This window comes from Mchenga conophoros, linkage group LG14 (genome assembly GCF_057382185.1).
Source record: "Mchenga conophoros isolate Kocher_MC1m ecotype Shallow Benthic linkage group LG14, M_conophoros_male_GT1.1, whole genome shotgun sequence".
Classification (NCBI taxonomy): Eukaryota; Metazoa; Chordata; class Actinopteri; order Cichliformes; family Cichlidae; genus Mchenga; species Mchenga conophoros.
This window is the reverse complement of record NC_140539.1, coordinates 25,213,156-25,236,595: the sequence shown is the minus strand read 5'-3', so window position 1 is coordinate 25,236,595 and position 23,440 is coordinate 25,213,156. Positions and strand designations below refer to the sequence as shown.

At 40.9% G+C, this 23,440-nt stretch overlaps 3 protein-coding genes across 9 annotated transcripts in view; 2 read left to right on the top strand and 1 right to left on the bottom strand.

Moving 5' to 3' along the window:
- The window catches only part of schip1 (schwannomin interacting protein 1), a 236,622-nt gene extending 234,934 nt beyond the window's left edge, over positions 1-1,688 (top strand). For all 6 annotated transcript variants that reach the window (XM_085243594.1, XM_085243592.1, XM_085243596.1 and 3 more), the window contains one exon: positions 675-1,688. In XM_085243594.1, coding sequence (XP_085099720.1) covers positions 675-726 — 52 coding nt within the window. In that variant the 3' untranslated portion in view covers positions 727-1,688. The remainder of the gene's footprint in view (positions 1-674) is intronic.
- A 141-nt stretch (positions 1,689-1,829) lies between these two features.
- Positions 1,830-6,151, top strand: il12a (interleukin 12a). 2 transcript variants are annotated; one of them, XM_085243600.1, is made up of 7 exons: positions 1,830-3,998; positions 4,561-4,706; positions 4,833-4,922; positions 5,079-5,120; positions 5,228-5,371; positions 5,486-5,527; positions 5,664-6,151. In XM_085243600.1, the coding sequence occupies exons 1-7, from the start codon at positions 3,902-3,904 to the stop codon at positions 5,796-5,798; spliced, it is 696 nt and encodes a 231-aa protein (XP_085099726.1). In that variant the 5' UTR covers positions 1,830-3,901; the 3' UTR covers positions 5,799-6,151. The 2 variants fall into 2 exon arrangements, with proteins under 2 accessions (XP_085099726.1, XP_085099727.1); XM_085243601.1 differs by lacking the exon at positions 1,830-3,998 and adding an exon at positions 4,010-4,447.
- Positions 6,152-6,589: 438 nt separating this feature from the next.
- LOC146559823 (uncharacterized) lies at positions 6,590-22,778 on the bottom strand. The gene is made up of 17 exons (XM_085243599.1): positions 22,308-22,778; positions 19,981-20,012; positions 17,379-17,411; positions 16,098-16,169; positions 15,545-15,574; positions 15,346-15,381; positions 14,916-14,957; positions 14,772-14,821; positions 13,780-13,832; positions 13,459-13,685; positions 13,081-13,334; positions 11,511-11,636; positions 10,696-10,831; positions 10,521-10,568; positions 10,353-10,424; positions 9,918-10,205; positions 6,590-7,840 (listed from the first exon to the last, which is right to left on the bottom strand). Exons 1-17 carry the CDS (start codon positions 22,355-22,357, stop codon positions 7,812-7,814), a joined length of 1,578 nt encoding a protein of 525 aa, XP_085099725.1. The 5' UTR covers positions 22,358-22,778; the 3' UTR covers positions 6,590-7,811.
- Positions 22,779-23,440: the final 662 nt, after the last annotated feature.

Sequence of the window (23,440 nt, the reverse complement as noted above, 5' to 3'; positions counted from 1 at the left end):
AACCAAAGAAGTTTTTTTACATTTTACACTAAGAGGTCAAGACTTTTCAACTTTTCAACTTAATAAAAAGAACCTCAGCGATCTAACAGTCCCTTATGAGCAAGCACTTGGGGAGACAGAAACTTCCCTTTGAAAGGAAAAAACCTCTGGCGGGCTCAGCAGGTTAGCCAGGGCATGTGGGGATCAGATATTCAGCTTTAGCTGTTGGTGTTGTTCTCTGTGTGTAACCGTTTCTGTCTGTCTCTTTGTTAGCGGTCTAGCATCCACAGTTTTCTAAATTTGGTGTGATGATCGATACCAATTTGTTGTCAGGGTGGTACCAAATGCAAAAATCATAAAAACTTTATATTATCCACAATTTTTATTAATCATCTTCAAACTCCCCAATAACATACTAGGCTTTGGGGGACATGAAAAAAAGTCAAGAAACCAATTTGAGTAACTTGTTGTATGAAAGGGCGTGGAGAGAGCAGACTTTGTGTTTTTAGTACGATGCTCTGCAACGTCATAACAGGCTTGGCTCATCATATTGTGACAAAGTTTTAGTGTGGCCCTCGCTCTTCAGGGGGAGTTGCCCTGCTTGAGTGCTCTTGTTTATCTTTGGATTTGTTGAGTCACTTAATTCATCATTTAAGTGTCAATATAAATATAATATAAAACTTTTCTCTTTCCAGGCATGCCGAGAGCCAGCAGAAACATTTGGCTGAGAAAACCCTATCCAAATAAGATGCCCCCCACCACCCCAACCTCCACCCAAGCACCCTCCACCCTAACACTCCCCACCCTCACCTACAATCCGCTTCCCTATGCCAAGCTTAGTCCCCTGCTCCCAAACAAGCTTTCCCCCTCCAGCCATTCCACCTCTGCCCCGCGTCGATCCGAACCCCTCCCCGCTTGTCCTAAGTACTTTGCTCCTCGCTGCTTCCCTGTCTGCTCCCGAACCTCCCCATCTCCCTTTCTGTCCAACTCACTGACTTCAGCGGTAGCAGCAGCACAGAAGAAGGCCGCCCTCGTTCATTCGCTTCTGTGGTTTTCTCCCAGCGCAAAGGACGGTGTAGCACGTCCTGTTTCCTGGGAGAGGAGGCAACTGATTGTGTGTCGTCATGGATTCTGTCCCCCAGCTTCCTGTGCAGTGATCGGCCTCGCTTTGCTCTCGTTTCTTTTTTTAACTTTCTACATTCACCACTAAATTATGACTGTTCAAGCTCAAAAATTGTGGAGAAAAAAACAAAACAAAATAATAGTGAAAAATTTAGTAGAAAGTCAGTCATGAGATTTAAAAAAAGAAGAAAAAAGAAGAAACAACGCTGTATGAGAAAAAAAATCATGGAAAACTAACTTCAGACCATTTTAAGTTGGACGGTAATTTAAAAGTATTTCAGAGTCGACCCGTTTTTATTCTGCACAAATGGTCGTTTTCAGCTGATGAGAAATGTTCGTTTGAAGGTGCTATAAGAGTGTAAAAGGAAAACATGCCTGCCTTGTAGTGGAGTTGTAGATTTTTTGGTAATACGTTCACTCTAATTGCTCTTCAACATTTTGTGAATGTTGATTTTCTGACACGAGTCATTTTAAATGAATAAGTGTGTTAATATTGTTTTCATCCTACTGTATTCAGATACTTTATTTGAGGGAAGAAATGTTTATGTACAGATATGTAAAATAAAGAATAAACTTTGTTTCATATATGGCGGTTTGCTGTGCACTTCTACTTGCTGCTTTTGCTGCTGCTGCATAACATAGAGATGAAATTGCGCTTTCAGTTGAGCTTCCTCCTTGAGTGCAAGAACTAAAACCTCACAATAGCAGTGAGAGTATATGACATCACATCACACGTAGTATGACTCAACTCCCTTTTTCGGTCTTGCCTCATCATGACACTCGTAGTTCTCACTACGAGGGTTATTGGGGTTGCGTTTCTGCTCTTAAAGGGACTTCATATCAATTTGGGCAACCCCTTTTGGGTCACATTCAGGGATTTTTGTTTCTCAAGAAAAAGGACAGTTTGTGGAATTAAAATATTTAACGAATGGCCACTTGTGGTCCAGTGAAAGGTAAAAGGATACAGAAATAGTTCTATATGACTTGTAGGTTTGGTAATGAATACAGTGTTTTTACTTGGAAAATCTCCCCTTCTTACTCTCGGATCATATATCTGAGCATATGTTGTATTGTATAAAGTGAGTGATGGTAAGTTTAAGTCTGATGGTCCAAAGACAAAGGCCAGGAAACTCCTCTCAACCACACGATGACCACAGTTTCAGAGAATGCACTTCCCTTCAAAAGTGGGTAAGCACAGTAGACGGCAGTTTCTGAAAACGAGTGAGAGAGGAGAACAAAAGTAGTGCTTTGTGTGTTTCAAAATTTCACGTTACTCTCATTTTGAGTCTTGTGTAATTCTCCGATCCTCTGTGGATAGATAGAAAGCAGAACGATAGCTCATAGCATAGACAGCATCTAAAAAGAGTTCAAAGTTAATTTGTCACATATGAAATAGACATTAAAACAGTCTCACCTTCACTGTTGTTCTGGAGGTTTTGATCATATCCACAACCTTCCAGGGTTAGCGTTAGGATTAGCCTCAGTGAAATGTGTATTTAACACAGGTTAAATACACATTTCACGGAACATGAACACTCATCTGTCTGTTTCATCTTTTTTGTTATTTCATGTAAAACATGAATAAATAAAAATGGATAGATTAACTTTCCTTTCACGGAAAAGTAAAACCAATTTAAGAGAATTTATTTAATTAAATGTTTCAAGTAGTAGGGTTATTTAACAGTTAACTTTGATATCCAAACGCCACCTGAAAATTATCTTCTTGTAAATAATACCTACAGTCACTGTGTCACGACACAAAACTATTTTAAAAACTTGCAAATACGCAGTTCAGAACTACATTCATGGATACTGGGAGCATTCATATCATTTGCTGGAGTGGTTAAAGGGTAATTTATAAGTAAAAAGGAGCTGATATATATATAGAACATAATCTAAGTGTAGAAGAAAGTACCCATTCTGAAGAACTTCTCTTTTAAACTTTTTCTTGGACTTTTATTATCCAGTGAATTAATTCTCTGTCCCTTAGCAGCATTTTAGTATCATACTGGTGGGACTACATTGTCAGGCGGCTACACTGTGTAATTTAAATGTTATTATTTAATATTTTATGCAAAGAAACTGTAGCTTTAGCCGATATTTCTCTAATAGATTTGATAAACAGCGCTATGGCCAGGCTACCGTGTTACCCTGCCCTGTGGGGATTGGTTGGCATTGCTCATTGTTTTCCAAGTTTGAGCATGAGTGAAAACAAAGCAGACATAAACCACAACCACCTCCTCCTCAACACGAGGAAAATAATAATAATAATAATGCCACCTCCTCTTCATTGACGTTATCAGTCAGTTGGTCAAGAACATGCGTAATTAGTCATGCCTGAATGGACACCCGGTTGTATCTGTTGGGGAGAACGTCCGTGGAATTAATTACCACAAGTGAATGAGGCGCTTACTCACCTAATGACAGTCCACTGACAATTTACCACCACAGACCACAATGTTGGTTTGGCCCCTGCTATGATTAGTTTACTATCAGCCGCTCCTTTTTACCAACAGTTGGGTTATTTTATTTCTGTTTTTTATGATTTATTCTGCATCCAGGTCTGCAGGAAGCAATAACTGTGCACCTCACAAGCACAGACTGCTGCAGTGAATAAAATGGTACACGTGCACTGCATCTTTATAACACTGCACACTTTCTGAGAACAGGCTGCGCAGTGCATGCGCTTCAATGTACTGAAAATTTTGCTTAAAAAACTAATTTCCCTTCATCGTCATCCATCCGTGTTGTTTTGATTTGATGCAAATATGCAAACGCCGTCACTTGACTATACTTTGATATGTTGTGGGTAGGGCGTCGTCAGCTTCCAGGACTGTGGGCTATATATAGTCTGAAAGTAAAGGCACTGGACATGGATGCTGAACGAATCTCAGCTTGTGAGTATATATAGTTTATCGAAAGTGCCCCTCATAGATGCTTCTTGTCAATCTGCAACAATCACATCGGCAAACTCCTTGTTTATTTTCCCCTAATATAAAAAAGATCTCAACGATTACCTCACTAGAAGGCTATTCATCATTGTGGACTTTTTTACACCTTGGTACATAGGAAATGCTCTCATAAATCGCGCATTAATTTTTCCCAGAGCTGGGTATTTAAGACTATTAATCAAAGAGAGAGAGAGAGAGATCTTTTGTTTTTCTTTCAACCATACAAAAAATTACATAATGATGTATGCTTTTAGTTTTAGTTAAGGGAATCCCCCCCCCCCAGCTATTAAGTATATAAACCCCAGCATCATACGGAGACTGAAACAGTGCTGATTTACCAAGCTCTGACCAAGTTCCCTATCTGATCAGCAGTCTTATGGCGAACATTCAACTATGTAAGTCAGATAGGCTGTTATTTAAATTGCTCTGTTGCGTGCTCGTGCAAACTGGGTGTCGTAATGCCCGTGTAGACTCGTGCGTTGACGGCTGTTTCTCTCTTTCCTTGCAGACGTCGCCAGCTGTGTGCTGCTGCTGTCCCTGAGCTGGCGCACATCCGAAGCTCTCCCGGTGCCCGCACCGAGCCCGGGGACCGGCGGTCAGTGCGCCGACTTCTACAAGATGCTCCTGCTGAACATCTCAAAAGCTCTGGACAGCGTGAGTACAAATCTCAGCAGCGTGTGATTTTTGCTTGATTTTCCTCCCTTTTTTTTCTCGGTATCTGTGTCGTTTATCCGTGATTATTCTACTCTGTAGCAATAATTTCTTTACTGTGTATTACAGATTTATTTGAGTGATGGTATCCAATCGGTAAAAATTGAGATGAGGAATACTGGGGAGACCGTACTGGCCTGTGCACCCACTCTGACTCAGGTGAGCCTTTTCTCAAAGCAGCACAGTTTATGGGGACAGCTGACAGCTGTCATAATTTCAGTTCAGCTTTCACTGTGTTTTAATTGGTTGGGCAACTTCAAATGACTGTAGTGTAAACATTGCTGATTTTAAATGTCTGTTTGTTTTCCTGCACAGAACTTAGGTTGCGTGACACAAAGAAATTCTTCCTTCAGTGAGGTCAGTGTCAGACACACTGTATATTCTATAAAAAAGAAGCTATGATTCATATGCATGTGTTGGTATTGTAGCTGAAACTGAACGGGGTTTTCCCATTGTTTTGACAGACTGAATGTCTGAAGAACATAAAGAAGGACCTGCTCTACTATCACGAAGCGATTGCATCTTACCTCACAGGTCCTCTCAAAAATGGTCCAGAGGAAATTAGACTTCTGAGCCCAATCGTGGAAATCACAAAGAATCTCACAGAGGTGTGTTTATCTTGTAATTTCTTTTTTAAAATTGAGACATCGAGACTTCAAGGTGAAATAGTTTGAATCTCCTGGGAAGTACTTGTCTAACTAAATATTCCTCGGTTTATACAGAACTGCTTTCCGCAGCTGGACGTAGAGAACCTGCCCTCAAAGGTATTTTTATATTCTTTGTTCCATATTTACACCTTGTCTTTCAGTCTTTAGGATCACTGATCTTGAGTATTTGGGGTTTCTTTTCCTGAGACCTTATTGTCCTGCATTCACACTCTATCCTCTCCTGTTGTAACAGGATGCCAAAGTGTGGGGCAATGAGTCCTACAACAACCGGCTGGAGATGAATAAGATGATGAAAGGCTTCCACATCAGAGCCATCACTATCAACCGAGCCATTGGCTACATCTCCTCGGGAGACCACAGGAAGTAAACGTCCTGCAACCTCTTCAACTTCAGCCTCATCAAATAATAGCACAACAAATATCAAATCTCTATTATCACATCAGAACAAGCTGTCCTAATTAGTCACTACCATCTCTTTCAACTACTGACCAAGTTCTACAATGTACCTGCTGCACAACTGTCTGCACTGAAGGAAGTTTACTCAGGCATAAGCTAGCTGGTTCAACTCCAGTATCTTCATTCAGTAAGTGCTGAAGAATGTTCAAATTATCGTTACGCTTAGGCGTGAGTTATAATGATTTTATTTATTTATTTATTGCATCTATTTATTTATTTGATCTCCAGTTGTATTATTTATTGTTATTTAAATAAAGTATTTTGTTATCAAGCATCAAAGTTGAAGTGATTTTGATTGAAACTGTTCACCATCAGTTAGAAGTTAAGAAATGCAGTAAAAAAGAGACATGTAAGACACTTTCGGTTGTTTCCTTCAGTCAATAGCGCTTCGTTATTTCATCTCTTCTGCCAAGGCTACTGCCTGTTTCAAAATATACAAAAAGTAAATGAAGGGAACACCTGAACAATCTTAACTTTGATTTTTGTCTCGAGCTCGAATCTTACCCTTAAAGAACAGATGATTTTGTTTTCCACAGTATTCAGTTCTTCATGATCTGATTTGTTTCCTTTTATTTGAACAACGTTCTAATAATATTACGTAAAAACTAAGCAGCTGAAACTTGGTGAGACACGATCAAAAGCAGGAACTATTCTGTTTTGGTGTGAATTCGGATCACTTTCCTTAAAATGATGAAACAAACAGTGATTTCACTTGTTTTATGAAAAGTCTTTGGAGATTCTGACATGGTTTAAAAAGAAAAGGAAAAAACAACAACAACAAACACATTTGTAACAGGGATAAATTGGACTGTTAGTGGTATTTTTCTTTTAAGGAAACAACCCTTTTCTCTGAATGAAACATTGTGGTTTTCTCAAATAATGTTTACAAAAACATTTGCAATTGGTACCTGAAAGATTTCCACAGATGTTCCTGCTGATTTTATTGTACTTAATCGTACCTGAGGTCTAGATCTGCGAAATAATCCTCAAAAAACTGAATTAAAATATACGTTGCTTAGTTTTAGCTGCACTCACACAGGTAAAACACCTAAATTTATCCCTGAATCCCAACATGCTGCATTTTTGTTTTTCATAAAGATTACACATTTGGGGGAAAAAAAACAAAAAAAAAAAAGAAAAGAAAAGAAATGCATTCAAGCCTCCGGAGGGCAGGACGTGATTCCCAGTTAAACATAATCAGCATCATTTTCTGGTCCTCGTGCACAGCTGTTTTACAGAGTCACGGTTATCGCATCAAATAAAGGACATGTAGACAAAAAACAGACATAACTGGCTTTAAAAAAACATGAGTGACAATGAAATGGAATCTATTTACAGGAAATAGTGCGGACAAGTTTACAAAAACACAAACTAGTTTCATAGTTCAGTCTGTAATTCTGTGGACAGTCATTTTCACGTCCACGTGATATAATGCCTAATTGTTTTATAAAAATTCCCACAAGCCCAACATTCAAAAGTGAAAGAACACACACAAATGGATGGATTTTTCCAGATGTCTTTGCAGTTTCAACACTGCAGCACCAAACATTTACATCTGTTACTGGCTACATAATTAGCTACTAAACATCTCAATGACCTCTACGCCTCTACTGGTCATTTTTTTTACCTGCTTAAATATAAAGGTAAGCTAATTTATTTCTGTATCCTTAGATACAGCACAGTTGGTTCTGTACTCACCACAGAACCCAAGAAAACTACAGCTGACCTAAAGAAGGGAAACAAAAGGAAATGATTCCTTTTTATGAAATGCAGAACTATAAACAAATCAGTTTCATATCTAGAAAATATTCAAAGAGAAATGCAAACTGAAGGGAGACGTTAACTCTGCTCTGTTGTGTTCCTGAGATCGTTTCTTCCCGCCGATGATATCCAAGAGTAATGGAATTCATTTTCATTTTCCCTTTCACTTTACCGCTTCGTTAACCATCATATCTGAAAACAACAAACAACAAATAATGAATTAAGATTCTGTACCATCCTTTGAGTTTGAATTTTCAGTGCTCTTCACCTAAAGAGTGAAAGAGCTGCTGAGACAGTAATATTTGTACTGCAGTACATAGAATCGGTGGGATTGTCATGCATACTTTATTTAGGTAAGTAGCAAGAAGTTTCAGCTCATCGCAAACACAACTACTCTGATGAGTTGGCCTCTGGGAGCCTGTCCCATTCTACGGTTCCTGGAAATGAGCCTTTTGTATTTCGGGTTCCCCTGTCCTAACCGTGATGGGTTTTAGAACAGTTTTTTGGTTAGATGCCTGAAATAAAGTCAGTGACTAACAGAAGCTTGGAGTATTTTTTACAGTTTGTTTTAGAGTAAAAGTTGTTCGTTAACAAGCGGTTTCATGATCCTTCAGACATTCACGTCATCACACTGAACATGCCTAAGTTATAAACTCCGATGTTAGGATTTTACTTTTCTCCAAGAATCGCAAACTTGCGAGCCTCATTTGGTAAAAGATTTTAATTATTTACACCTATTAAAAAGTAAAAATATACTAAAAGAAAAAACCCAAAACACATAAAAGTACAAGAATTGGTCAAGATTGTCTTGCTGAATGAAACATGTACAGTCATAACCTTTTATTTCCCAGTTTTGTTTTGCAATTATCCACGAAGTGGAAAAGTCCCACTGTTTTTTTTGTTTGTTTGTTTTCAAAGGGAACCAGGTGTGGTCCTCAGTCCCAGGGTTAGCCTACAAAAATACATCAAATAAAATATGTCATCTCACTAGTACTGTATTTTTCTGGGCTTTTGGTGTATCCAGGGGATATCTGGACTAAGATTTTCCTTTCCACCAGCTAATATTTGTTTGACTAATGCAGAAAAACAAGATAAATCATCAGCAGACCATAGCTGATGGTTATCTGATGCATTTTCTCAAATGGCATCCATCTTTTGTGCTCCGTGGAAAGGACTGTTTATCTGCATGTAACCGAAGCTTGCTCAAACATTACCAGCTTATGCATACTGATAACAAAAGGCTTGTCCCTTTTGTATAGATTCTACATGAGCCTGTGCAGATGGCTATTTGTATACACTGCTCTAAAAAATGAAAAGGAACACTTTTTAATCTGAGCAAAGCATCAAGTCAGTTAAAGTTCTGGGATTTTGTCCTGGTCAGTTAATCAGCAGAGGGTGTTGTTAATCGGTTTCAGCTGCTTTGGTGTTAATGAAATAAACAACAGGTGTTGCAAGAGGAGGAACAATGAGACAACCCATAAAACAGGAATGTTTTACAGGTTGAGGACACTCGCATTTTTTCCCTCCTCAGCTAGGGTCAGTGTCACCGCTGGTAGCAGTTGGCCATACCTGGACCCAGCAGGTCAATACGTGCCTTTGCGATTGACCGGCAGAGTCTCAAGAGCATGGAGGAGATTCCAGGAGACTCTTATTTAGCAAGCTTACCCTGAGCACGTGTGAGAGAGGCTGGAGAAGCCGCGGAGAAGGTTATGCTGCTTTTAACGTCGTTCAGTTACCCGTTAACCGGTTTGGTGGTGGGTCAGTGATGGTCTGAGAGACGCACGAACCTCTGCAGGTTAGGCAACGGCACAATGACTGCAGTTAGATATCAGGATGAATTCCTTGAATCGTATTGTCACACCCTAGACTTGTGCAGTGGGTACTGGCTTCCTCCTGCTGCCCGATCACACGTGGAGAGGCTATGTAGGTGAATGCATTTATACCCCCGACTCGCTGCCTGACTAAATCCAATCGAGCACCTCTCAGGTGTTCAGTGATGCCCTAGTCCAGATATGGGAAAAGATCCCTCAGGATACCAAGCATGTGTGGGTCATACAAACTACTTCCTGCAATAAAATTTTGGTAACACAGACTAGTCTGCTGGATTATTTTTTTACTTTGATTTTTGGGGTGTCCCTGAATTCAGCCCTCTGTAGGTTGATCAGTTTGATTTTCCATCTAACAACAATTTGATTGGTTGACTTTTACATGCCTGCTCTTCACGAGCATTCATCACCATCTTAAATTGTTTAGGTTTGCAGTGTTGTACCTTGTAATGTCTGATGAACCTCATTTGGCAAGTCATCCAGCTCCTTCACACTTTCCAAAAGATTCCTAGCCGTGGCTTCTCCCGAATTCCTGTTCTTCCACATCAACAGCATCTTCAACTTCTGCATGGTCACATCTGTCTCTGCTGTCTGGATATTATCCAGCTCCTTGGAGGTAACATCTAGAAAGATAGCCACCTGTTTCCACTCCTTCCCGAGCCGCTTGGCCACCTGTAGCAGCTGCTTCTCTGACATGTCCTGGCCCTGAGTGGCCGCTGTTTTCACTCCATCTGGAGAAAGATGCACATAAACACATGGGTATTTGTTTTTAGTAAGATTTTAGGCATATCTGGAATAGTTCAGGTGTGAACTGTTGACTTGGCCATAAAGTTGTTCATGAAGTTTTGCTGAAATCACAGTCAGACACTTAAAGATACCTGGCTCGTCTTGCATTCGAGTTCTTTTAAAGGCTAGTTCGTCTTCTGAGGGGCTGCTGCTTCTCTGTCTGCCTATTTCAGAGACAGATATAACATCAGTTAATGTTTTCAAGCTAAAAACGTGCTAAAGTCTAATCGGATTACAAAAAAGTGAAAGAGCCAGCATACTGTTTGTCCTTTTCCGCGGCTTCTTCTCAGTGTTATCCACACAGTCACCTAAGGGAAGAGCAAAAGATGGACGTGGACCAGTGAATCCTTTTTGGTTTATTCGGTTTTCGGTCAACACAAACACAAACTTCCAAAAGACAAAAGTGTCTCCAAAGTAAGACTCATGCACCGGTACCTTCTCTGATGGTAGCAGACCATACAGTCTCCTCAGTGTTAATCTCTATGAGAGACAATTTAAATGGAGGGTGCTGCTCAAAGAAAGCCTCAAAGTAGCCCTTCATCTTAGTGACTGCAAGGGTGAATTTCAGTTCCTGTACAGAGACACACAGACACAACTTAGCTGTGTAGTCAGTGAAATAGAAAAGCAAAATCTTATAAATGAGATCAAATCAAAAAGCACCTTTGGACGAGTCTGAACTACTTCTAGCTCTCCTGCTATTTTTAGATCTTTCTGTGGAAGTCCAGTTCTAACCAATGTGTCTTGTGCAGACATCAAACTTCACTGTCAACCTGGCGAGACTTTCCCGTCGTGGATTAGCAAAGATAATGAAAGCTGGCTTTCCAGCTATGGCCAACAGACCAAGTAGCATTTTCTAGTTAAAGAATCCACAGGAAAGGAACATGTTTGTCTTTCTTTTAGCCACCCAGATATTCATCAGGTTGTTTGTTGTAAATTTGTCATTGCAGACTCTAATGCTACTCTAATCTCCTCAAGTATCTGAGGGAGAACATTTGATGAAGTCTTCTTCTCCAAAAAATAATATTTCGTATTAGAGTCACCATTTTTGCACCAAGGAGAAGAAGATCCAGCTTGCCTTGCTGGCTGAATGTGGACAGAATGGGACTAACACTGAGCAATCAAAAATAGCAGCAGTGCTGGAAGCCGCCCTGAGGTGCACAAGGAGATCACATTGAAAGCCCAAATTTAAGACGTGTAAGGTTTTTGCTTTTTGATCCACGTAAATTGCAGATTTGTTGAGAGACACACACCTGAGGTTTGATGTCTCCCTCCGGCTCGCTCAGGAGACGATACGTTCCCTCGTCCAGCTTGCACGTGGGAGGCTTTACTATTTCAATGTAGCGAGTCTTGTAGCCCCGCACCTGATTCTTTATATCCTAGTTTAAAAAAAACATAGCTGGAGTTCAGTTTGTAGGCAACGATGACAGAGAAGTTACTAAACTGAGGGCGTCTCATAAGGACTCAGAGTTCACGGTGAATGACGGTAGGACAGAGCGACGGGAAAACAGCAGCAATGGAAAAAAAGACATCATACGGGGAAAAAAATAATCAATGCATTTTTAGAAATAGCCCTTTTTTTAGGTTATAATAAATGAATGACTATTCACCAGCAACATCCTCAAAAACAAACACACATGCTCACAAAACCACAAACACTTCCTGAGTGAGTTCAGTAGTTCAAGTTTTTAAAAAAAAAATGAAAAACACCAACAGCTTTACAGCTTTAATGTCATGTAGCTGTCATATTTACACGGTACACTTACAGTAACACAAACACTATTTTGGCCACTGACATTTTTCTTTTATTTTGATATGACTCTTTGTTTTAAGAAGATGAATACTCGAATCATTTCCCTGCACAAACCCTGCGCTTCACTGTAAATAACTAAATGACAGTTGGTTTACTAAGGCCGGTAGCACAAATTGTAGCTGAAATACAAAATCCTGGAAATCTGCACCATTGAAGCTGTTGGCAGTTCGACTAATTAACAAAAAGTGGAAGCTACATTTCGAACAAATTTCTACAAAATTTCAATGGTGAGGTATTTTTCTGGAGTTTCGTCCAGAAAGAATTGGCCGTGACTGAAAAACACAAGGAGACTTTTGATGGTCTCATGAATGGAATATTTCTGTGTGCTGCTCCTGCAACGAAGGTATTTTTGCTGCAGTTTTATTTTTGAACTCTACTCAATGTAAAGAAAAATTCCTCAATTGAAACACAGAATTTACTTTTCACTTTAAGAGAAACATCATGAGAAGTCGGTCAAAGCGTTGGCCGGTCGTGTTCTTCTAAAAGTGGGCAGTTAACGGTTTTATATCTATACACACACATACATATGCATTTTCTATAAATGTGAAACTGATTACTGTCCTCAGTCGTCTGGGTTTAGCATGTGCATTTGTTAAACATGTGTGTTTGTGGTCAGGCATGATCAGAAAATAACCTTGTGTAACCATGTGCATGCTGCGTTAGTGCAAGGTAACTGCAGTATTTCGTTATGGAACAGAAACAGATACTGGGAGGGGAAAGAAGTGCTGAATCCCAGTTACACTTTTAAGAATGAAAATAAACAAGGCACTTTTTTTAAATCGTGTCACTAACAATTGCCAATGCCCGTTTCAAAGAAGTGTGCTCTAACTGGATGTTGTGGAAATGAAGACAGAGATAGAGAAAGAAAACAGGATCCTGAAACCCGAGGAGGGTTTGGTTAAATTTGACCAAATTTCCAAAACCATATGTCAGGTTTGGAAATACACCGCAAGTCTACTGACAACCAAAACAGAGCTGGTTGGAGATCTTTCTAAAAAAACACCACTTACCTTGATGTCAGACGCACTGTTTGTGCCCAGATAAACGTGGAAGCTGTAGCTGTTGTTGTCAGTGGTGAGCTGCTTGTAGACCAGAACCACCCCATGATGCTCTACAGCCTGGCTCGTCTGAATGATGGGACCAACGGGCGATAGGGACGTCACATTCCACTTAACGTGGCTCCCTGAGTGATCCACTGTAGGCTCGATGACTGGACGGTTGCCCTTTATGTGCAGGACACTGAATGTCATGTCATTGTCAGTATCTGTGATATAAGACAGAAAAACAACATTTCACATTTAAACTGAGTAGTTATTGTTGTACCGAGTCAGAACTCTTGCTTCATTCACACAGCGTAAATGTGCTGGGTGAATGCCCTACGAGCTTACGAGCAAGGCAGATGGAGTGTGGGAACTGGATGGACTTGAGGACAGACGCGTCCTTATTGACTGTGTCCACATTGAAGATGGGTCCAGCAAACTTCCAGGAGTCATGTAGAAAGGCGCCAAACTTGGACCAGGATAAGACAGAGTACCGCACAAGAACGCGCTCGGACGCTTCAAAAACCAGACCAGTGACCGAACACTCATATGTGCCCTCTTCTTCTAGCTGCACCCTGAAAGACACAAACACAGAGTCAGTGATGCTGAGCTATCAGAGCTGAACAAAATAAACGTGAGCATGATGCATGGAGACAATGTTCCACTTACTGCAACCGCCCCTTGGACAGTCTCTTCGGGGTAACGAGCTCACTGCCATGGCTCTGTGAAAAGCAAACAACAGCAAAGCACACAGTAAGGACAGAAACAGGTAAAAGAGTGTGCTACAAAGCAAGATTAATGGCTTAGCAAGCCGTCTCAAGCTTAAAATCAGAGTTTTCTGTGTCATAAAAGTGTTTTTTTTTTCCCAGCTAAAACACCGTATTATATTATGCCAAATATAACCTGGTCAGCAGCAGGTTATGTTCAGAGTTTGGGTTTAAAATCAGCTGAAAGTGCCAAGTTTAGACTGATTCTTCTCTTCTCACAGAATGATTTAAAAACTACTGAATAAAGTACAAACCGTGTGTCTCATTGCCACAGGAATGTGCATGTGTTAGTTTGGTGATGAAGAAAATGTTTTAACGTAGCTACTAAAACAGAGAAAACACATTCGATCGATAAAACTAATTTCACTTTGATCTGCTGACAAACTAAAGCAATCTCCACGTCTCCATTATTAGGCTTTGGAACAATAAGCTTTAAGTTTCAGAGGTCTAATGTGTAGCCGTCACCTTAGAAAGAAACAGCACAGGGAGCGTTTTCAGGGATGTGTGATAAATCCCAAGATTAAGGATTCTCTGCAGCTTTAATCTTTGTCTTATTTTCAACAGTGTTTACAGTGTTTTACATCATCTGATAATATTTCTGATTGGAGTGGGCTGCACTCCTGGGGTAATTTTGTGTGTAAAAGAGTGATATGACCCGTGAAACAATCCTTTTTTCAGGCCTGAAGCTTAATCTGATAACTGCCGCCTTGACACCCGTTATCTCTAACAGGGGTTTCAGGTTTTGTCGAGCCAGCTAACGCACAGAAAGCCTGGCTGTGTTGAACTTTGTTCAGGGTGTAACCCTGTGATGAAGACAGAATTAAGGGTCAGACGAAGTTAAACGGTAGCTGTAAAATCGCATTTTGTCAGATAGCACCTGGTTTCTGAGCTCACCTGTTGGACGGCTTTGCATTTTTCACAGCATGACTTGAAGGGCCTCTCATCTGTCAGCACACATGGCAACAAACGAGAGGTTATTCATGAGCCGGGCAACACTATCATGAGTGCAGCGTAGCGCATTACTTGGCATGGGCTTACCTTTCCCATTTAACACCCCTGCTTCAGGTCCAGCACCTGCCTCTGTGAGGTAAATGGATTCTGATCAGCAACTATCACATGAGAATCTTACAGGCTGAAATCCAATTTTAAGCCTCTGAGATATCCCACAAACAAATTTTGCAGCCAGTCCCAAGGTGTGTGTGTGTGTGTGTGTGTGTGCGCGAGTGTGTGGATGTTTGCGAGAGGGTGGAGTGTGTTCAGTTACATTTTAGTTTTGATTCCTTAATTAAAAAGCCAGCTGAATCTGATATTTGTGACATAATTATGTAGTACTACTGCCAGTAAAACACAGTTGTGACCATAGACTACTGAGTCATCGCTAAGGTTTAGGCAGCTCCTACAAGCAGGCACGAACATCTACATGTACACAAACAAGCAAAATAAGAGTTTATTTCCTGGTGTGTCTTACTGTTTATAGAGTCTCCTGCATGGGCTTCTTCATTCTCTGGATAGGAAACAAAGCAAATTGAAGGATTTATAGAAAACTCTTGAAACCAAAATGCAACACATCAAACAGGCACTTCTGTTGACTTTAAACTCATTCATTTAATCAGCGGCAACACGAGGAGCCATGAAGTAGTGACTCTGGTGAGTCAAACAGATCTTACCTTCCTCTTCTCCATCCCTCTCAGTGCCTCCTGTTGAAAGATTAAATGACAAGGAAAAGAAGAAGCAGGAATATTAATGGAAATAGTTCAACTTTTTGCAGCATGCATTCATTTCCTGGGACATCTTTGAGAAAAATCGGCACTTTATAAACAACGCCTAATATAAAAGATACCACTAGCAGCTCGTTAACTTAGCACAAAGGGCAGAAGCAGGGAAAGGTCAAAACCAAGTCTGCCCACAGCACCTGTGAAACTCACTAATTATAACAATTTATCTTGGGTTTTTCCCCCCACCTGATGACAAAACTTCAGTACGTCACTGCCCCAGAGTGTCATCTTAGCAACAGTTTTATTCAGATTAAACAACGTGTCGCTTAACGAGTTTTAGAGGAGCTGGAAGAATAAAGAAAAGGTGTTTAAATCTATCCAAAGCAAAGGTGACACTTGCTGTCTGGATATTCATATTACCAAGGAAAACAAGAGTGTGATTTTTCTCATTGTCCTTTCCAAAAAGAAAAATTATTCCATCAAGTTATGAAAATGTGGCTCTCACCATAAGCCTCATCCTCCTCTGAATTGTTGTCTTCGTCCTCTGAGCTCTCGTCGGTGGATGTTCCTGTGTTTTCTGTTCAACAAATCGATGTGCAGAGTATGTGTTAAAAGAATTTATCTTTAATAAAAAATAAAAGAGATTCATGCCACAGCTGGCTAAACATACAGTGCTGTGAAAAAAGGCTTGAGCACCACTTATTTCTTTTTATATTGCTTCCAGGGAGCCATGCGGTCTAGTCTTTTTAAAGTGGACTATGGCGACGGTTCTCCTGGCTTCCTGAAAGTCTATCAAAGATCTAAAAGACCTAATTTTCACTCTAGTTTTGTAACTTTATTTTCAGAAGAATGTTTTTGTTTGCTACAACCAATTTTTAAATTGTATATTTAGGACCTTTGTCACTAGCAGGCAGCCACAATGTTGTACCATCCCTTTAGGTGAATCTACAAAACAAATGTTTACACAGTTCAGCAGACATACAACAGTATTTTGCACCAGCAAGGTGATTCTCAAAGAGCTATTAGCCAAAGATTTGACATATTTCATCATGACGTACTTAAAAACAAATATGAGGAAACTGGCCAAAAGAAGTGGCAGAGCTAGAAAACCATCTATAGCGGATTAACTGTATCTGAAATTCACGTCCTTAAGAAATAAGAAAAAATACTTAAGAAAGGGGAAACAGGAAGAAAAACTTGGGGTGTGCTAAATTACACAAGAACTGCAAGGGCAATAGAGGCAACAAAATTTGAAAGATTTGGTTCAAATCATCATGTGAACAGAAGAGATGCTGTCATAGGGGATTTTTGCCAAAATTGATGGAATTACAAAAGCAGAAAAGTATCATCAGACTTTGATCCACCATGCTATGCCATCTGGAAAGAGTCTGGGGGCACAGCTTGACAATGAAACATATACATGCCAATGTAGTAAAAGCAAACCTGGATAGAAAAACACAGAGTGAAACCAGCATCAGTCATGGACTGGCCCCCCCAGAGCCAAAGAAGAGCTTTGGATGTTCTTCGAGAAGCGTGAAGAAATATTTCTGAACACTACTTGAAGGAATTACAAGAAAGCTGGGTCAGAGAGTTCAGGCTGTGTTGAAGAATAAAGCTGGTCATCCCAAATACTGACTTTCAACTCTATTTTTGCCTCAAATGTAGTATTTCCATGTGTGCTTGAACGTTGCAATAAATTGCTGAACCCATTTCCAATTTTGTAAACAAAATATAAAGAAATGAGGGGTGGCTCAAGACTTTTGCACAGTGCGATATTTGTGCTTACCTGAACCGCTGCTGTCATTTTCTGCCAGATTATCTGTAAACAGATTAGTGAAAACGTTGAGACGGCTGCTGGTTATTTAGAAAAATCTGATGCAATAATTTCAAAATGTGAGAAAATCCAAAAACATTTATTTCCCCCAATTTTATTACTCACTACTACACATATGTCATTGTGATTGTCATTATGGCATCATCACTACTACGGAAACTAGAATACTTTAAATGGTTTGATAATCAACCCCCTCTTTAGTCATACTGCCCAGGACCCTGACAGCTGTCAGAGAGAAAAAAGCTGCTGTTGTTTTACCAGAAAAGCAACCATAATCCTGCAGTAAAAATAGAAACAACCAATAGTATGTAAATCGAGGGAAAGCTAAATTATTCAGACCGTTTCTTCTTCTACTTCCCCCACAAAGAAAAACACCTATTTAAGAGAAAGTAAGCCTCAAGCGCTCAACACTCACATGGTTTAAAAGTCAGAAAAAAGAAAAAAAAAAACTAGAGTGAAGCATGTGATGCATCACAAAAATAAGTACAGGATTAGAACAGGTGCAGCCCCAGTGAGAAACCTCCAGTTTTAGTTTACTTCTAGGTTCGTGCAGTGTGTGGTTTTAATTCATATTAGTCACCAAAAAGCCCTGAGCAGGGCTGAAGTACACCAGCAGTTTTTTATAGATGCGTCATTCACGGCAGCTGAACCGCAGCACCCCGTGAACAAGCCTGTGATAAGTGCAATGCATTAACATTCTGGCACATTTACGTAGATGGGGTCCAGAGGAACTGCTGCTGCTTCTCTCTTCCCAGCAGCACTGACTGTCCGTGGACCGGGCCATGTGGCCGAGCGCCAGGCTGGCTAATGGATGGAGCCCCTCCTCATCTGGCCCAGAGAGTTTTATCTTAGACTAACAAGCAGATGCTGTCTTTGCAGCTCCGCTCACAGCGCCTCCCTCATCAATCTCTCTGTCTCACTTTGCTCAATCTGTCTGCCTCACCTCTCCCTGCACTTTCTTCTCCATGCCTCTCTCCCTTGTCCTCATATGCCTCCTATGGCCTATCTCATTCACTGCAGCTGTTGCTGCTGCTGCTGTCTCACAGCTGAGCCAGCGGGCATCCCTCTTATTTGTCGTTTGGGCATGGCTGCTTCCCTTCATCAGGCTGACAAATAAGGTGGAGAGCAAGTGCCCGCACAGATGCACACATGCAGATGCAATCACAAATATGCAGAGAGTGCTAGAGGCTGTGTGCAACCTCAAGGATTTGGTTAGTATTGAAAGGTGTTAGCTGCCATCTGCTGGCTGAAAACCATAATACAGGAAAAAAAACAGAAAGAGGTTAATGGGTTCTTTTTGTGACTTATTAACTGACTCATTACTCCACCAGTAGATTTAAAGCTATCAAAATAAGTCAGCTTTGTCAGATCCATACTGGAATTCATGTTTTGGAAATATTATTTGAAAGACTGTAGATGTTTAGTGAATCTAAATATACATTTCTCCTACTTTAAATAAGACTAAACTACCAAACACTGGAAATGTGATATCCAATCCAGCTTCGAGTCAGGATCAGACTGATATCGATTTACAGTGTACCTGATATCAGAATGGTAACATACACTCGCTGGCCAATTTTTAAGTACACCTGTTGAATCGCTTGTAACCACAATCAGCCAATCGCCTGACAACAAGTCAAAACATCTAGGCACGTAGACACATTCAGGATAACCTGCTGAAATTCAAACTGGGCATCAGAACGAGGAAAAAAGGTGATGTACGCGGTTTTAAACATGGAATAGTTTTTCAGAAACTGCTGATCTTCTGGGGGTTTCCTCACATAACCATCTCTGGGGTTTACAGAGAATGATCCAAAAAAGGGGAAAATATCCAGCGAGCATCAGTCCTCTGGCTGAAAATGCCCTGTTGATGTCAGAGGTTAGAGGAGAATGGCCTCACTGCTTTTTGCACCTCGTTACACTCGAGCTATCTGAATGCAAAATGGGCTGCAGCATCATCTCCCCGTTAGCTTAGAACACAGGATTGGACAAACATTGCCTGGTCTGATAAGTCTTACATTCTGCTGTTACATTCAGATGGCAGGGTCAGGTAGGGCGAAAACAAGATGAAAGCATGGATCCATCCTGCCTGGCATCAACACTTCTGGCAGGTGTAACATTTTCCTGGTTGGTGACCATCCCTTTATGACCACAGTGAACCTTTTTTCTCCATATTAAAAAGCTCAAATTATCTCACACTGGTTAATTAAACATGACTGTGAGTTCGCTGTACTGAAATGGCCTCCACAGTCACCAGATCTCAAGGTAATAGCGAAACTTTTGCATACGGTGTTACAAGAGATTCAAATCATGAAGCAGCAGCTTTCAAGCCTTTCATGCAAATGATATGGAAACAAGGACAGCAAACAGGAAAGGTGAGCCAGCTGGGAAAATATAACGAAAGGACGAGTAAAACAAAATACAAGAAGTGATAAATAGATGAGGATGAACACTTTTCAAATAGCAAGAGAACAACTGAGAGCTCAAAGAAAATGAAAACATGAAGAGCTGCTGAAAGAGAGGGCAGGAAAGCAATGAACCGGCTGGTGTTTACCTTTGTTCTCAGGTGCGGGGATATCGCCGTCTCTGTAAGGCAGAAGAGATAACATTCAGACAAATATAAATCAAACAGAATTCTCCAGCCGTGTAAGATTCAAAGTGCTTTTTTATTTATTTTTGTTTTTAAAAATTGTGCAGCTGCAGGATCACGCAGTAGCCAATACTTCTCCTTTTCTGTACGGCTGAGTAAATCAGTCAAAGAGGAAGTGTGTGGCTAAACGGCCTGCATCACACTTTCTCACGAAACTCCCTTCTCTCAAACGCTTTCAAAGCAGTGTTGATAGCAAAGGAAAGAGCTGAGGAAACATACAGGCTGGGTCTGTTTCCCATTCAACAACTCAGGTTAGACTCTTTTCATTTATGGCTTTATCATAAGACAGCATCAAGCAGAGCGTAAATATGGCTGTCTATTTTCAGGGCCATTGTGTAATATTATAATCATACAATGTTAGCTCGCTAATTATTGACTTTAAGCACTTTGTTACTTTGTCCTACACATTTTTATGCACATGACAAGTTTTATCAAATATAAGCAAAAGACTGATAAACAGATCGCACCACACTAAACATCACTGCAAGCATCTGCAGTATGGTACTGCTCCTATATTCTTCTTAATGCTGCAATAATATATTCAGTGACAGCACTCAGACTTAGATATTAGATACCAGTCTTCCTGACTGTAAACACCAGCCGGTTCATTGTAAACAAAGCCAGACACGAACGCTGTCCAAGTGTTCGTATATGCTGTGTGAAGACTGGAGCAACCTGTTGATGCAGTCAGAGCAAGACGAAACACGCCTGTTCAAGGGTAAAAAAAAAAAAAAAAAGCCAACCCCACAAGAAGAACGAGTTCACCACCAGCATGTGTTAAAAGAAAAAATAGGTCAGCCTTTGTTTTTTCCTGTCTCACTCTCGCTCTGCTGCAATTATATCCAAATGAAGCAAATGAATCAGGAAGCCTGGATTATTACCAAAGATCAAGAAGTGATACTTTATTTCTTTTGCTTGGCGGCTGTTTCGCCTGATAAGGAGCTGAGGCTTTCCTTTGTTTTTAAACATCTGTCCAGGAAGCTGAACTTTTTTCCTCTCTCTCTTTCTCTCTTCAAGGTCATCTCATCAGCGCCTCTGCCATACAGTCTCACAACAACACCACTGGGGTCATTGCCATGGTAATAGTAGTCATCTCTTCCTGTATGAGTCCTCATGCCTCCTATGATCTTACATGTTTAGAAATTAAAAACATACTCGATAACTCAAACTTCTGTGTGGTTTGTCTGTTTGTTTCTGCTTAAAGATAAAGCCCGGATCATGTCACAGTCGCAACAGCTTCCCACAAACAGCACAGAGAGGAGTGCGTTTGTGTATAGATAAACAACTGTCACATAGCACCAGCAGTGGAACAAAAGAGCCGCCCTTTGTCCCGGTCATTTATTGTCCAGACTTTACTGCTTTTATTGCATTTACAGCAAGTTAGAAATCTCTAATCAAATCATAAAGTGAAAGTTGGCCTTTTCCTGCTATAGCCTCACAAACAAAGCTGGAGTTGGAATTAATTTCTATCACATTTAACAGATTCATAGATCTTTAAGGTCTTTTGGCATCTGATCATGTGTTTGGGGACTTTTCCTGCCAGGTGGGGCGTGATGCCGTGCGAGTAACTCAGTAGCTCCGATGACAATGAGTCATCAGTATCACTTCACCTGTCTGTGGCTCACGGATGAACTGATGGTGAATATAACAGAATCACTAAAGACAACTGTATGAATTAGAAGAGTACAGTCGGTTAAAACCCGCCGAATAATATCTCAAAGCATCACCAAGCCGCGTGGGCACTGTCGTGTTTCGCTCTGCGCTGCACTTTAATGTGAGGCTGTGCATTAACGTGAACGAAAACCGATGTTTATTGTGTGTTTTTAATTGAACTAAACTGTTGCATAAGCTTTGCTTTACAGCTTCAGCTTTGGCACGCGCTACCAACTAGCTCGGTGATACGTTGTTGTCACACACAATGTTTAACAACAGAGCGGCGCGAGCGCACAGACACCAACAAAGAGATTTTAAACAGACCGTGTTTGCAACGAGGAAGCGAAAACTAGGCAGACATATATTGTTGTTGTTATTGTTTCATGAAATGCACGAGCAGATGAGCCCCGAAAAGACTACAGCGACAATGACTCCCACTTCCTGTGCGTGGGGGACGAGAGGCGAGATTTTTAGCTCTGCATCCACGCCGATTCGCCCAAAACTGTTCACAATTGAAAAACACAAACCGCCGCGGATCGCGCACAGCAACGCTTTCCACTGATCTAGTAACAACTTACCCATCCTCGAGGTGGCAAGCCGCACCGCAGCTGGCCATCTCCGCCACCATCCTCCGTCTGTGGCCCCGTTATGCTTTCTCTTCTTCACTAGCGTGCAGAGGCTGCGCGTAAAAACACCTGGGAGGCAACATGAGCCTCTCACCGGCGGCGATCGCGTTCTGGGTTAAAGGGCTAAGCATTTATTGGGGGAGATCTCTTTGGCTGCATTACTTATTTCACATCATGCGTCCCCCAGAGTGTAGCATTTCCTCTTTATCGAGAAAAAAATAACTCGGTTTGACTCCCCCGGAAAAAGCGCTCACTTTCCTAAAATCCACAAAAAGGAAACATCAGAGTCCCCTTTTGTGCAGCCTAAATGTGGGATGTGTTGCTTTCTTTCAAAAAAAAAAACGTGCTTGTTTGTAAAAAGAAAGAAAAAATACAGATCTTCACATCATAGGACCACCCGAATGTCTTTAGAGCAGCGCCACTCTCAGGATCAGCGCTGCTGCGCAGTTATTGCGCATGAATATGGGCGGGCCTGCAGCATCCCGCCACAGTGCAGGCTTTGTGGAGTCTTGTTGATGATTTACAGCCCCACGCTTAACGCTTATTAAATAAGCGAGCTGCACAACCTGTGCGAAAGAAATGTTTACTGCTGGAAGCCTCAGACTGTCTGAATATGAATAACGGAAGATAAAAACCACACCGCTTAACTTTCAGGACATGCACAGAGTTTCCGCATGCAGAGGCCACCTTTTTGCATGAGTAAGCACAGCAGAGGGTCCCCTGAAGCGATCCCCAAAGATATTGAAAGAGATAGAAGGTGATGATGATGATGATGAAGCACAGTTAGAGGTTTATTCTAATCATTTATGTAATAAGTAAAACAAAGTGTATAATGAGGATAGTGGGAGCTGGACGGTTACTTGGTTTACTTCAAAATAAAACAGGCATTTATCTGAGAGACGTTCATTGCACTGAAAGGAGCAACCAGCTTCCCGTGATGCAACTAGGTCACTTTTGAGCGGGAAAAAATACGCCTGCATTACAGAGAGGTAACCAGCAGATGTCGCATTAGACAACAAAGCAAAAAGCACATTCCAACCTGATTGATGCACGCCTCTGATGTGAGGACTGATCACTGTCATCAT

Bases quoted from the DNA above. Each gene is read 5' to 3' on its own strand.
- LOC146559823 (XM_085243599.1), bottom strand. From the start codon at position 22,357: ATGGTGGCGGAGATGGCCAGCTGCGGTGCGGCTTGCCACCTCGAGGAT. The intron at 14,958-15,345 runs GTAAGACACACC...TTTACCTCACAG, and splicing joins TGCAGGAGACTCTATAAACA to AGGCAGGTGCTGGACCTGAA. The intron at 13,335-13,458 runs GTAAGCTCGTAG...CTTATATCACAG, and splicing joins ACACTCCATCTGCCTTGCTC to ATACTGACAATGACATGACA.
- il12a (XM_085243600.1), top strand. From the start codon at position 3,902: ATGTTGTGGGTAGGGCGTCGTCAGCTTCCAGGACTGTGGGCTATATAT. The intron at 4,923-5,078 runs GTGAGCCTTTTC...TTTCCTGCACAG, and splicing joins GTGCACCCACTCTGACTCAG to AACTTAGGTTGCGTGACACA. The intron at 5,528-5,663 runs GTATTTTTATAT...CTGTTGTAACAG, and splicing joins TAGAGAACCTGCCCTCAAAG to GATGCCAAAGTGTGGGGCAA.